This window comes from Thalassophryne amazonica, chromosome 23, assembly GCF_902500255.1.
Source record: "Thalassophryne amazonica chromosome 23, fThaAma1.1, whole genome shotgun sequence".
NCBI lineage: Eukaryota > Metazoa > Chordata > Actinopteri > Batrachoidiformes > Batrachoididae > Thalassophryne > Thalassophryne amazonica.
The window spans coordinates 36,037,557-36,052,561 of NC_047125.1; the positions used below are offsets into that span (position 1 = coordinate 36,037,557).

Sequence of the window (15,005 nt, forward strand, 5' to 3'; positions counted from 1 at the left end):
ACACTTTGGACTGCAGGTGGCAGCGCTGGGCCCTGACCCCAAAGAGATTGAGGAGAAGGTGGACCGGATGACTGGTACACTGGATGTCCTACAGACACGTTATGCCCGGCTGCTGGCAGAACACGAATCCACTCACAGTAAAATCAAACACAGAGTGACCAAGCTCGAGAAGAAGCTGGCGCCTACACTGGGATCCGCCCAGCCTGGTGATGCCCCACCCCCTCCCACAGCAGAGACACTGACAGTGAAGGAGGAGCAGAAGTAATGTGGAGTTTGAAGACATTTCGAGGGTCTTGACCTGGATATCTAGGTGGGAGGGATTACCTTGTGGTGAGGTCATCGTAGCATTAATGTTTAAAGCTAAAGTCATGTTTAGTTTGGAACAAAGTGAAGTGGACTGAGTCTGAATGAGAAGGAGCAGCACTGAGTCGTCATAGGAGCAGAATGAGGCCAAACCAATAACCAGGATCACGTCTTTGGGCAGTTAGCTCCTTTCCTCTGGCCTGAATTAACACTGTGAGACACACCAGGATCCATGGCCCGTACACCAAAATGGGCAGGACACTGGATTTTGTCATGTAGCGACTAGCTCTTCTAGCTAATTGGCCAATTCTCATGTACAACAATGTTTACCGTCACAAACATGAGGTTAAATTATTTCATAAAATCACTAACAGCCTGACGTTACTTACCTGATGAACATTTATTCAAAATTAAACTGGACTCGAGGAGCTAGCTACGTGCTAGTCAAGTGAACTGGTTTGCCTGAGCCAAGCTAGGCCAGTGAGTTTTCTTATGTTATATAAAAAAAATATTTGAGTTATTTATGTCTGTATGATTCTGGTTTGATTTTTTTTTTCTCTTTTTTTTCCCAGTTAATGCTTTTATGACAGTTATATGGCTAGCAGACATGCTAGCTGTTGTAATGAAGCTTGTGACTGGGTGATGTTCTGTTCAAAATTCCAAATACTTCAACTCCTAAAATTATATACAAAAGAACAAGCTGAAAGATCATTTTATGTTGTTGGTTGAAAAGACATTTTCATTATCTTGTATGTAAAATTGTTTCACTGAAAGGCACCAGAATGTCATACATGCGCGCTGCACATCCATGTGCAGCGTATATTCATGTACACGTGAATATACATCTGCCTGTTTTTCAACATGTATGACTTCCTTATCACTGTATTATCATTCATACAAATCAATCACAAATATCTGCAATCAATATATGCTTTAGATCATCCATCAAGGCTTCTTGGTTGTTGTGATATAAAACTGTTTTTGGACCATCTTTACCTTAACCTTTGACCACCACTCCAAAATCTAATCACCTCCATTGATTCAAGTAAAATTCCCACCATGTCTGAAAGAAATGTACACACAACACACACACCAACCTGTGAAAACAACACTCTGCTTGCTGCTGGTTTGTGGTCTGGGTGAACTGCCACAGTAATTAAGCAATCGACACCAAACTTGGTATGGTGACTGGTGGTGCCAAAGTGGAGGTCACTGGGCCCTTAGATTGAAAGCGCACATGCGCGAACAAACACACATACACACGGTCAGCCTTATATACGGTAGGCTTTGAAGGATTACATCAAAACTACTTCATGGTTTCTCACCAAATTTCACTACAGATACATATTAGGCCATTAGGCGATGGAAGACTCCAATAAAATTTGTAGGTGATCTGGATCAAGATTTCACTTTGTATAGGATTTGAACGATTACTTCAAAACTACTTCACAGATTCTCACCAAATTTGTACCACAGATAGAATGAACTGAATAAATTTATTTGGCACACAGACTCAACAATAACAACAACAACAACAAAAAACCTGATAAGACAATTCAATAGATAGATATTAGGGCATGGAAGACTCCACTGAATTTTGGAGGTGATCCGGATCCAGATTAGCGGACCCGGGTAACTCACCTAATCTATATATAAATGGCAATCTATGTATGTATGTATTATTTATGTATGTGGCACGGTTTATGTTCAGGGTGAACTACCACAGTAATTAAGCAATCTACCTGAAACTTGGTATGGTGACTGGGGGCACCAAGGGGGAGGTCACTGGGGTCCTTAGGTTGAAGAAAATGGCTATGGGTACGTACATTCGTATCTTCTGCGGGACTGCTAAAGGTACAGACCGAGGTTCACTGAAGATACGGACAATGTACGTATGAGTTTTGAAGCCTTGCCGGACCTTTAGCCGCATATGGTACGGGTACGGACATATTTGCGCATTCTAATTGGTCGGTAAGACACCCATGTATCTTTAGAACGGTCTCTGTAGATACGGGTCCGTAACCATAGCCACGGCCTAGGTTGAAAGCACACGTGTGCGAACACACACACGGCATGGTTTGTGTTCAGATGCACAGCCAGAGTAATTACACAGTCAACACCAAATTTGGTATGATGATTGGGAGTACCAAAGGGGGGGTCACTGGGGTCCTTAAGTTGAATGCGCACGTGCACACACACATGCACGTGCACACACACATACACACACACACACAGGGTCAGCCTTATATATGCCTCCCAAGAAGCGAGGGGCGCTAGGTCATAAAACCCCAAGTGCTAAAAGGATAAATGTAATAGAACTGGGAGAACATCTGCAGAGACCCAAAGAATATTATATATCCCTCAGCGTTGCGGTGATATGACATGCTATTACCTTTTTATCATTATTCACATGAGTCTCATGAATGTCACAAATTGCTCTATGAAAATTAATTAATTTGTCATCATGAAATATACAATGACATGGATACATTTTTTCTCTATTACCCGTGCGTAGAACGGGTAACTCAGCTAATGTGTGTGTGTGTGTGTATATATATATATATATATATATATACTAAACTTTATTTCAGTAACAGTAAATGAACAAAAGCTAAGGCCACAATAACATTCACAGTATTATGATTATAATTAAAAAGCGAGAGAAAACAAAAATGTACAATAACGAAAGTAAAGTGATTCTTTACCATTAATTCTTTTTTTAAAGAAGTTATTTGTAGAGATTGTTTTATAACATTTTGGAGAGTCTATCAACTTAATACTGCTTATTATTGTTAGGGTTATGGGTTAGGGTAGGTTGGTCCTGTTATTGTTCGGGGTCGCCATAGCGGATACAGTCACATCTGCATAGGTATTTGGCATCAGTTTAATACTGCTTATATATTGTTCAAATTCAGCCAGAAGACCGTGTAAATTGGGGGTCCTTTTCAAGACTGCCTTTATGAATATGGAATTTACCAAACAATATTACAATGTTGATAATTCAATACTTCTCTTTGGACGAACCAATGAATTGGATATATGTAAAGGCTGTCTCTGTTTGACACGTCGCTGTTACGCACCTATTCCTATGCATTGTGGGAAATTGTAGTTTTATCGGCATAAACATCAGTGGGGCCTGAAGTAGCTTGCAGACTTTTGTGACTGCAGGTACCAGCATGCACCGCGAAGCGCTGCGCATGTCACGCTTCTTGAGTTGATGGGTTGAACTGTAGCGAAAACATCTTAACGTATAAATCTGTTAAATGTTCCTTGTTCCCGTTCTGTCCTCAGGTAAATATATCAACGAAGAACCGTTTACCGGGTGTCAAGTGTGTTTGCGCCTTGTGTTTGAGTTGGTTTTAATGACTGTGGTCAGGTAGCCGCTAGCTTATTTTAGCGAAACAGCTAAGTTTAACTTTTGCTGTTCTGTAAAAACATTTAAAACTCTTACCTTAAATTGAACTTGATGTAACCACGGTCCTTACGTCCTGACGATAAATGCTTTGAAATTCTGTTACGGTTCAGATCGAACCTTTATGTTTTTGTTTTCAGACGCTGAATATTGAAGTGATTAATTCGTCTAACAGACTCGGTATTCTTCAAATATGATTTGTAAATATGGGTTACGTGTTGTAAGAGGCGATAAACCAGAACATTACAGTATATTAAAAAAATGAATTTATGAGCCTTACATTAATTTCTGGTATAAATTGAAGTTATTTTCGGTTTTCTTTGGTTTTGAACTGTGGGCAGTGTAGATGTGATGTTTCTGCAGACTTTCTCGTCACAGATCACTCCTGTTACTGTTCTTCACCCTGTCTGCACTCTCTTCTTTACCTCTCTATCAAACCCTCCATTACTTTGGATAGTTGACCCTATGTACAGTGTATCTGAAAAGTATTCACAGCACTTCAGTTTATCTTGTAATGTTACAGCCTTATTCCAAAATGGAGTAAATCCATTTTCCCTTAAAATTCTACTCACAACACCGCATAATTCTTTCTTTCTTTTACCTTTATTTCACTAGGATAAGACTCATTGAGATTAAGAATCACTTTCAAGAGTGTCCTGGCCAGGAGGTAGGGCAGAGTTAAACACACAGTTACATTTCCATAGAAAACAAACCCTCGAATGAGATAATACAATCAGGCAAAACATATACAGGTCAGAGACTTTGTTTCAAGATCCATCAAGGAGTGATTTAAAAGTATTAAGTGGCACTAGCTCTTTCAGTCAAAACTCATTTTGGAGTTCATTCCAAGAGTGCAGCGCTGCAAACTTAATGGCCTTCTTCCCTATCTCTGTGCGTACTCTTGGCACAGAGAGCAAGAGAATGTCCTGGGAATGCAGGCTGTAGTTGCCGTAGCTCCTCTGTTCAGTGAATCTTTGCAGATATGGACATGGACAAAAGTTTTTTTTTGTTTGTTTGTTTGTTTGTTTTTTGTTTTTTTAATTTTGCAAATTTATTAAAAATAAAACTAAGAAATCACATGTACATAAGCATTCACACCATTTGTTCAGTACTTTGTTGATGCATCTTTGGCAGTAATTACAGCCTCAAGTCTTCTTGAATATGATGCCAAAAGCTTGGTGCACCTATCTTTGGGCAGTTTTGTTCATTCCTGTTTGCATCACCTTCCAACATCAGGTTGAATGGGGAGCATTGGTGCACAGCCATTTTCAGATCTCTCCAGAGATGTTCAATCGGATTCAGGTTTGGGCTCTGGCTGGGCCACTCAAGGACATTCAGAGTTGTCCTGAAGACACTCCTTTGATATCTTTGCTGTGTGCTTAGGGTCATTGTCCTGCTGAAAGATGAACCGTCGCCCCAGTCTGAGGTCAGGAGCGCTCTGGAGCAGGTTTTCATCCAGGATGTCTCTGTACATTGCTGCTTTCATCTTTCTCTCCTGTTCCTGCTGCTGAAAAACATCCACACAGCATGATGCTGCCACCACCATGCTTCACTGTAGGGATGGTGCCTGGTTTCCTCCAAATATGATGTCAAAGAGTTAAATCTTTATCTCATCAGACCAGAGAATTTTGTTTCCCCTGGTCTGAGAGTCCTTCAGGTGCCTTTTGGCAAACTCCGGGTGGGCTACCTTGTGCCTTTTACTAAGGAGTGGCTTCCATCTGGCCACTCTACCATACAGGCCTGATTGGTGGATTGCTGCAGAGATGGCTTTCCTTCTGGAAGGTTCTCCTCTCTCCTCAGAGGAATGCTGGAGTTCTGACAGTGATCATCTGGTTCTTGGTAACCTTCCTAACTAAGATCCTTCTCCCCCGATCACTCAGTTTAGATGGGCGGCCAGCTCTAGGAAGAGACCTGATGGATCCGAACATCTTCCATTTATGGATGATGAAGGCCACTGTGCTCATTGGGACTTTCAAAGCAGCAGAACTGTTTCTGTACCCTTCCCCAGATTTGTGCCTCAAGACAATCCTGTCTCGGAGGTCTACAGTCAATTCCTTTGACTTCATGCTTGCTCTGACATGCACTGTCAATTGTGTGACCTTATATGTAGACAGGTGTGTGTGTTTCCAAATCATGTCCAGTCAACTGAATTTACCCCATGTGGATCCAGTTAATCTGTAAAAACATCTCAAGGATGATCAGTGGAAATAGGATGCACCTGAATAAATGAATTAATTTATTTTGCACATACAGATTCAAAATAGCAAGAAAACCCATGAAGAAAACAATTTAACAACGTACCCATGTGACTGAAAGGTTGTAGGCAGAAGAAAAAGCTTATGAACACCCACCCCTTAACAAAAAAATAAAAATATATCCATATGTACAACCCCTGGCAAAAATTATGGAATCACCGGCCTCGGCGGATGTTCATTCAGTTGTTTGTTTGTAGAAAAAAGCAGATCACAGACATGACACAAAACTAAAGTCATTTCAAATGGCAACTTTCTGGCTTTAAGAAACACTATAAGAAATCAGGAAAAAAAAAATTGTGGCAGTCAGTAACGGTTACTTTTTTAGACCAAGCAGAGGGAAAAAAATATGGAATCACTCAATTCTGAGGAAAAAATTATGGAATCATGAAAAACAAAAGAACGCTGCAACACATCACTAATATTTTGTTGCACCACCTCTGGCTTTTATAACAGCTTGCAGTCTCTGAGGCATGGACTTAATGAGTGACAAACAGTACTCTTCATCAATCTGGCTCCAACTTTCTCTGATTGCTGTTGCCAGATCAGCTTTGCAGGTTGGAGCCTTGTCATGGACCATTTTCTTCAACTTCCACCAAAGATTTTTAATTGGATTAAGATCCGGACTATTTGCAGGCCATGACATTGGCCCTATGTGTCTTTTTGCAAGGAATGTTTTCACAGTTTTTGCTCTATGGCAAGATGCATTATCATCTTGAAAAATGATTTCATCATCCCCAAACATCCTTTCAATTGATGGGATAAGAAAAGTGTCCAAAATATGAACGTAAACTTGTGCATTTATTGATCATGTAATGACAGCCATCTCCCCAGTGCCTTTACCTGACATGCAGCCCCATATCATCAGTGACTGTGGAAATTTACATGTTCTCTTCCTGCAGTCATCTTTATAAATCTCATTGGAACGGCACCAAACAAAAGTTCCAGCATCATCACCTTGCCCAATGCAGATTCGAGATTCATCACTGAATATGACTTGCATCCAGTCATCCACAGTCCACGATTGCTTTTCCTTAGCCCATTGCAACCTTGTTTTTTTTCTGTTTAGGTGTTGATGATGGCTTTCGTTTAGCTTTTCTGTATATAAATCCCATTTCCTTTAGGCGGTTTCTTACAGTTCGGTCACAGACGTTGACTCCAGTTTCCTCCCATTCGTTCCTCATTTGTTTTGTTGTGCATTTTTGATTTTTGAGACATATTGCTTTAAGTTTTCTGTCTTGATGCTTTGATGTCCTCCTTGGTCTACCAGTATGTTTGCCTTTAACAACCTTCCCATGTTGTTTGTATTTGGTCCAGAGTTTAGACACAGCTGACTGTGAACAACCAACATCTTTTGCAACGTTGCGTGATGATTTACCCTCTAAGAGTTTGATAATCCTCTCCTTTGTTTCAATTGACATCTCTCGTGTTGGAGCCATGATTCATGTCAGTCCACTTGGTGCAACAGCTCTCCAAGGTGTGATCACTCCTTTTTAGATGCAGACTAATGAGCAGATCTGATTTGATGCAGGTGTTAGTTTTGGGGATGAAAATTTACAGGGTGATTCCATAATTTATTCCTCAGAATTGAGTGATTCCATATTTTTTTTCCCCTCTGCTTGGTCTAAAAAAGTAACCGTTACTGAGTGCCACAGTGTTTCTTAAAGCCAGTAAGTTGCCATTTGAAATGACTTTAGTTTTGTGTCATGTCTGTGATCTGCTTTTTTTCTACAAAATTAAACAACTGAATGAACATCCTCCGAGGCTGGTGATTCCATAATTTTTGCCAGGGGTTGTAGATAAAAATATACATATGCCCATAATACTTATTCATCTTCAACCGTTTATCCGGGATCGGGTCGTGGGGGAAACAGCTCTAGCAGGGGACCCCAGCCTTCCCTTTCCCGGGCCACATTGACCACCTCCCATCATATACCCATGATAACAAACACAAAATATAAATTAATCACTGAACTAAAACTTCAAAGCACAAACATGCAAACAGCAGTGCACCATGCACAAACCCCAAAAACAAAACAAACTCGATAAACCCAATTCACCTAGGCTAACAAGTAATTAAATTATTTTTATAGAGCCTTTTAAAGGCAACCAAGTTAGCAAATTATTTAATGTTATCAGGGCACTTATTCCAAATATTAACTCCTTTAACAGAAACAGTGACTTTTTACAGTAGTTTGAATCTTTGATTTCTCAAATAATAATGTTCCTCACAAATTATTTTTATTATTATAAAAATATTGGAATTGCATTAGTTTTGTAGGTGGGTCCCCAAACGTCAGTACACTAGGTCATATATGGAACAAGTAATGAATGATAATAAGGTAACTAATGATTGTTGGGAGAGGAAGTCTTGTGCTTTATACAAAACTGCAATGGCTTTTGACATTTTAGATTTAACATAATTTATGTTTCCCAACTTAATTTATCGTCAATAAAAACCCCAAGAAATTTAGTTTCATTTACACGTTCATGGCCCATGATTTAGACAGATTTACTCCCCTCAGACCCTGTTTACCTGTGGTACATGTATATGGCCATGTGCCTATTGTTAGCCCTTTGAGCCCATGGGTGACTTCCACCCCACCTCTAGGCCGAAACACCGGGTGTTAGTGATAGGGGATTCCATCACCTGCAAAGTTAGGTTACAGATGCCGGCTGAAGTTAAATATATTCCTTGGGCTAGAGCTCCCGATATTGGCTCATCTTAGGATGCTGATGCTGCAGAAGGGCAGACAGACAAAGGAACATGACACTAGATACAGCCATATAGTTATTCACATTGGCACCAGTGATATTGGAATGAAGCACTCTGAGGTCACAAAAATGGACATACAGAGGACTTGTGACCTTGCCAGAAAGATGTGTCGGCATCAGTTAATAGTCTCTGGTCCGCTTCCCATCCAGGTTAATGATGAGGCCTTTAGGAGGTTGACATCATTAAATAGGTGGCTGGCGCAATTTTGTAGACAGCAAGGCTTTAGTTTTGTTGATAACTGGCCTTCATTTTGGGGCCGCTGTGGCTTGCTGATGCTGGATGGCCTTCACCCTACTGGGGGAAGGTGCCGCCATCTTGTCTGTGAACATACAGTGAGGAAAATAAGTATTTGAACACCCTGCGATTTTGCAAGTTCTCCCACTTAGAAATCATGGAGGGGTCTGAAATTTTCATCTTAGGTGCATGTCCACTGTGAGAGACATAATCTAAAAAAAAAAAAAAATCCGGAAATCACAATGTATGATTTTTTTAAATAATTTATTTGTATGTTACTGCTGCAAATAAGTATTGGATCCCCTACCAACAAGCAAGAATTCTGGCTCACACAGACTTGTTAATTTTTCTTTAAGAAGCCCTCTTATTCTGCACTCTTTACCTGTATTAATTGCACCTGTTTGAACTTGTTACCTGTATAAAAGACACCTGTTCACACATTCAATCAATCACACTCCAACCTGTCCACCACAGCCAAGACCAAAGAGCTGTCTAAGGACACCAGGGACAAAACTGTAGACCTGCACAAGGCTGGGGTGGACTACAGGACAACAGGCAAGCAGCTTGGTAGAAGACAACAACTGTTATGATTATTTATTAGAAAGTGGAAGAAACACAAGATGACTGTCAATCTCCCTCGGTCTGGGATTCCATGCAAGATCTCACTTTGTGGGGTAAGGATGATTCTGAGAAAGCTCAGAACTACACAGGAGGACCTGGTCAATGACCTGAAGAGAGCTGGAACCACAGTCACAAAGATTACATTAGTAACATGATGCTGTCATGGTTTAAAATCCTGCAGGGCTGCAAGGTCCCCCTACTCAAGCCAGCACATGTTCAGGTCTGTTTGAAGTTCACCAGTGATCATCTGGATGATCCAGAGGAGGCATGGGAGAAGGTCATGTGGTCAGATGAAACCAGAATAGAGTTTTTTCGAATCAACTCCACTTACCATGTTTAGAGGATGAGAACAACCCCAAGAAAACCATCCCAACCGTGAAGCATGGGGGTGAAACATCATACTCTGGGGGTGCTCTTCTGCAAAGGGGACAGGACGACTGCACCATATTGAAGGGAGGATGGATGGGGTCATGTATTGCGAGATTTTGGCAAACAACCTCCTTCCCTCAGTAAGAGCATTAAAGATGGGTCATGGCTGGGTCTTCCAGCATGACAATGACCCCAAACACACAGCCAGGGCAACTAAGGAGGGGCTCTGTAAGAAGCATTTCAAGGTCCTGGAGTGGCCTGGCTAGTCTCCAGACCTGAACTCAATAGAAAATCTTTGGAGAGAGCTGAAACTCCAAACCTGAAAAATCTGGAGAAGATCTGTATGGAGGAGTGGACCAAAATCCCTGCTGCAGTGTGTGTAAACCTGGTGAAAAATTACAGGAAATGTTTCACCTCTGTAATTGCAAACAAAGGCTGCTGTACCAAATATTAACATTGAATTTCACAGGTGTTCAAATACTTATTTGCAGCAGTAACATACAAATAAATTATTAAAAAATCATACATTGTGATTTCCGGATTTTTTTTGTTGTTGTTGTTTTTAGATTCTCTCACAGTGGACATGCAACTAAGATGAAAATTTCAGACCCCTCCATGATTTCTAAGGGGAGAACTTGCAAAATTGCAGGGTGTTCAAATACTTAAATTTGGGGAAAATTGTGGGAAAACCCCAGAAGACTCTGGCCCACATTTACACTGACAGGATGAGGAGGAAAGCTGAGAGAGTCCTGGCAGACAGCTCTCATCCTCTGTCCTGTCAGTTTGAGCTCTTGAAGTCTGGGAGGCGCTACAGAGCTCCTCTGGCCAAAGGTTCTTTCAAAAAATCTTTTATACCAAATGCCGTCACCATAATGAACTCAAAAAAGTGACCACTCCACAAATTAAACCTGAACTGCTTTACTTCTGTTTTATTTGATTTTATTAGATCTTACTGTACGTTTTATTTATCTTACTAGGTCTTATTCTATTTCTTCTTTTACTTCCATGTATTTTATGTATCTTATTTTTGTTTTATTCGTGTGTTTGTATGAATGTTTTTTTGTCTTTTTTGTGCTGGTGAGCCGAAGACAATTTTCTACATCGGTGGACAATAAAGAATTATTCTATTCTATTCTACTTATTTTCCTCACTGTAGATAGAGCTTTACAGGGAGGGTAACATTAGGACTTTACAGCAGGCTATGGAGCAGGTGATTAGAGACCCTACAAGGCTTATGACGTATGTGTGTCATGGTTGGCGGCTGCCAGGCACCCGGAGTAGGTGGACCTGCAATGCAGACTCCCAGACGAGGGTTTGGTGTAATAGATATCATGGTCTTTATTCCAGGCTTAGGTTCGGTGCACAGGTAATCAAGCATCGGAGCAGAGGTACAATCAGGATTAGGCAGAGACGCCGTCAAGGACGAGCCGAGGTACGAGGCACTAGCAAATGCAGAGTTCAGAGATGAGGCAAGAGGCATGGTCGAGGAGAACAGAGCAAAAATCAGTACACGGCTTGGCAAAAACAGGACTGTGAACAAAAGGTTGGAATGTGTACTAAAGTATGTATGTATGTATGTATATATCAGGGTTCTAGCTAGGATAAAAATTTTAGCATAGTGGTTTTGTCGATGGAGTGAAGCGACCGAGGGGGGGATGGTGCGGAAGGGGGGCAGCTTTTGAAAATTTAAGCTAAAAATTGACCACACAAAAATGACTCATGATATTTTAATGGCTTTGAGAGGGGTTAAGAAGTGGACTTACCGCTTCTGAAGAGCAGCGAATCAAAGAGCCACGAGCCATTGAATCGAAGCATTGCTTCAGTGATTCACGCTTCAAACTGGAGTGTGCTGCAGAAACGGTTGATTACACGATCCAAAATAAGCGTAACGGTCCAAAATTATATCGTAACGGGCCGTAATGCAAGTTTGCGCTAGCTAGAATCCTGTTAGACCTTACTTGTGTGAAGTGCCTTGAGGCAGCTTTGCTGTGATTTGGTGCTGTATAAATGAAATAAATTGAAATTGACCAGTCATTATGCCAACTTTCAAAGTCCCAGCTCTCACTTCCACACTTCTACTCTCTTCTGCCGCTGATAACATCTAATTTTGGTGTTGTTCATGACCCGACCTGCAAACTCTTACAGGTGGTTGAAATGGAGCCAGCCTGGCGACAGCAAGGCAGGGGGCGTGGGCGTGCACACGAAGGCCAGGTTGACCGATTACGACCTTCACAGAAGGAGACAAAGAGACAAGGAACTGATGCAGGCCGAGGAGGGAGGATGACGGCGGCCATTATGACTGAAGACGGTAAAGACCAAGTCTGCAAACGGTTTCCAAATAAACCTAAGAACAGTGACTTTTCATGTGTGTGTGATTGACAGGTGTGTCAGTCCAAGCCAAGTTTGAGGAGATCAGAAAGTCCAACCAGGCTGCTGCTCTGCGATTGGTGGAGAGTCATATTAGTTCCTCCTCCTCTGACGAAGATGATGATGATGGAGAGGCTGAGTGTGAAGATGGAAAGAGAGGGCGGATCCTCGCATCGACGTTCACCACCTACACTGACCAGACGGGTGAGGCGGTTGTAACCTTAGCAACAGTACATATCCTGACTCCTCCCCATCTGATGCAAATGCTCAAACGTATTTTACAACAGTGGTTCTCTTTCACTTAGTTACTCACTGACATCAGGGGAGGTAATGGTCTAGTGGTTAAGCATTGGGCTTGAGACCAAAGGATCCTTGGTTCAAATCCCAGCCTAACTGGAAAATCACTAAGGGCCCTTGGACAAGGTCCTTAATCCCCTAGTTGCTCCCGGTGTGTAGTGAGTGCCTTGTATTGGCAGCACCCTCACATCGGGGTGAGTGTGAGGCATTAGTGGGGTTAGGGTATAAAGTGCTTAGAGCGTCTGATGCAGATGGAAAAGCGCGACATAAATGCAGTTCATTTACCATTTGTCAGGATGGTGGCATGAGTGTGCAAATGCTTCACAGGACAAAGGGAGTAAAACTCAGGTTTTACTGACTGACTGGGGAATTGAACCTTTGACCATTTGCTTCTGTAACCTTTGACCAGCGCGTCCTGGTTCATAACCAATGAACATTTTGTTTTCATTTTGATATTCAGGCTGCTGTGAACACTTCCATTCATTAATCTCTAATCTAACCAGTTATTGATAATTGTCAGGGAAAAATCCAGTTAGTGTCCCAAGAGCTCACACAGGTTGATTTGTAAATATCCAGGTTACCGGTTAAACAAGCAACCACCTGGTTTAACCCTGAGAGCCTACAGGGTATTTTCTTTATTTCTCAGGTACTTGGACATTGTATAATACCTCTGATTTGCATATCAAAATGTTGAGAAAAATCTCAGCTTTTTAAGACATACAAATTTTTGTCTTGCAGTCTGTGTGAAGACAGAATTTGTCTCTTAACCTGAATATCTGAAATGTTTTGTTTGCTTTTAATTAAAATCTTTGTCAAAATAGCCTTTATTCATGTGGATGAATTATTTTGTTAGAAATGGATTTGTCAAAGTCTTTGGGTAACAAAAGTAATGCAATTTTTTTTAACATCAGTCTAATAAATGTTTAAAATAAAAATATGTAATCTTGCATACTGAGTAAAAATGCTGTCAGTATATATTATCACATTTTTGAAAGATTTAGATAAAGTGAATATTTATTTTGAACACATAAATAAGAAAAAAATATAAGTTATTAGAAAGTTAAGAAAAGGCATACAATAATAATAATAAAGTTAATGTAATAACTACAAATTACATGTTCAAAAAGGAGCAGGAAGAAGTTTTACTTATTTGATCCGACCCCATTTTCATTTCGTCATCATAATCTAATTATATAAAGCTGACCGTGCATGGGTGCACGTGTGTGTTCGCTATGCACAGCCACAGTAATTAAGCAATCCACACCAAACTTGCTATGGTGGCTGGGGGCACCAAGAGGGAGGTCATTATGGCCCTTAGGTTGAAAGCGTATGTGCACAGTTCAAGTGGTACTCAGGTCAGATAGCAATCATCACACTTTACTTACTACGTAGTAGCAGCTGACTGGGGTTCCACCAAAATTAGGTCAAACTTCAGATTACAGTAAAACATGTTGTGTAATACACCAGATTAAAGGGCTCGATGAGAGGATACAAAATATGAAAAAAGTTTTAAATTATGATGTCATTGGATGATGTCATCATGAAAAACCTTAACTTTTTTTTTTTTTTTTTAAGGGTGTGAAAAGCGTGTAAATCATCATTGCAGACTCTTGTAAATTCACATATGGCAGTCCTATGGCGATACCTTTCAGCACACAAAGGGGTCAAGGTCACAGGAAGGCCAAACACTAAAATCACCAAAACCACTTTCCTGGTCAAAATGTAGCATAAACAGGCATTTTTTGTGGCTATTTACATGCAATAAAATGCTACACAAATTATATTTGTGCCACTCAGAAAAACAATTCCTGTGTAATGCACATCAGAAGCCTGAGGAATTTGTACAGATATTCCACCTCAACATCAATGTTTATTTTTCCTTGTTTTTGTAGCATTTTTATTGGTGTTGGTACAGACTGTCCTGGCTGTGTTTTGGTCTCGGGGGGGGGGGTCTCCACCCTGCAGCTCCAACACTCAGCACTGGAGCAAAAACGCATGAGTTCTAGAGCAGAAGGAAGGAGAAGTACGCGGTCTGATTCATTGAGCTGATCTGTGTGCACAGATCAGTGAATCCATCTGCTCTCGTTCTTCCAGACCAAAACAAAGTCCACTACACTAGCAGATTGATCACACTCTGGTTCAGACTGATGACGGGCTTGACGCTGAATCCGGGACTTTTGGCCAACGCCCATTTGGCCAACGGATATTTGCCCAATGGATATTTGGCCAAGGAGTACATGGGGGGCATTTGGCCAACCAACAATTTTATGTCATACTCTTGACTACTTTCAATTCATGTTTTGGGTAACCACACTTTGTATAACAATGCTTTATTGTCTGTTGACTGACTTTTATTATTATCAACACACAGAAC

At 40.9% G+C, this 15,005-nt stretch overlaps 2 protein-coding genes across 7 annotated transcripts in view; both read left to right on the forward strand.

The window, feature by feature from the left end:
- cnga1b (cyclic nucleotide gated channel subunit alpha 1b) overlaps window positions 1-1,598 on the forward strand; it is a 68,981-nt gene extending 67,383 nt beyond the window's left edge. For 5 of the 6 annotated variants that reach the window (XM_034164061.1, XM_034164062.1, XM_034164063.1 and 2 more), the window contains one exon: window positions 17-1,598. In XM_034164061.1, coding sequence (XP_034019952.1) covers window positions 17-265 — 249 coding nt within the window. In that variant the 3' untranslated portion in view covers window positions 266-1,598. The remainder of the gene's footprint in view (window positions 1-16) is intronic. The other variant, XM_034164060.1, reaches the window with a different exon arrangement.
- Window positions 1,599-3,467: 1,869 nt separating this feature from the next.
- The window catches only part of nfxl1 (nuclear transcription factor, X-box binding-like 1), a 121,198-nt gene continuing 109,660 nt past the window's right edge, over window positions 3,468-15,005 (forward strand). Inside the window, exons 1-3 of the mRNA XM_034164059.1 lie at window positions 3,468-3,594; window positions 12,113-12,275; window positions 12,350-12,538. Of these exons, the coding sequence (XP_034019950.1) occupies window positions 12,122-12,275; window positions 12,350-12,538 (343 nt within the window). The 5' untranslated portion in view covers window positions 3,468-3,594; window positions 12,113-12,121. The remainder of the gene's footprint in view (window positions 3,595-12,112; window positions 12,276-12,349; window positions 12,539-15,005) is intronic.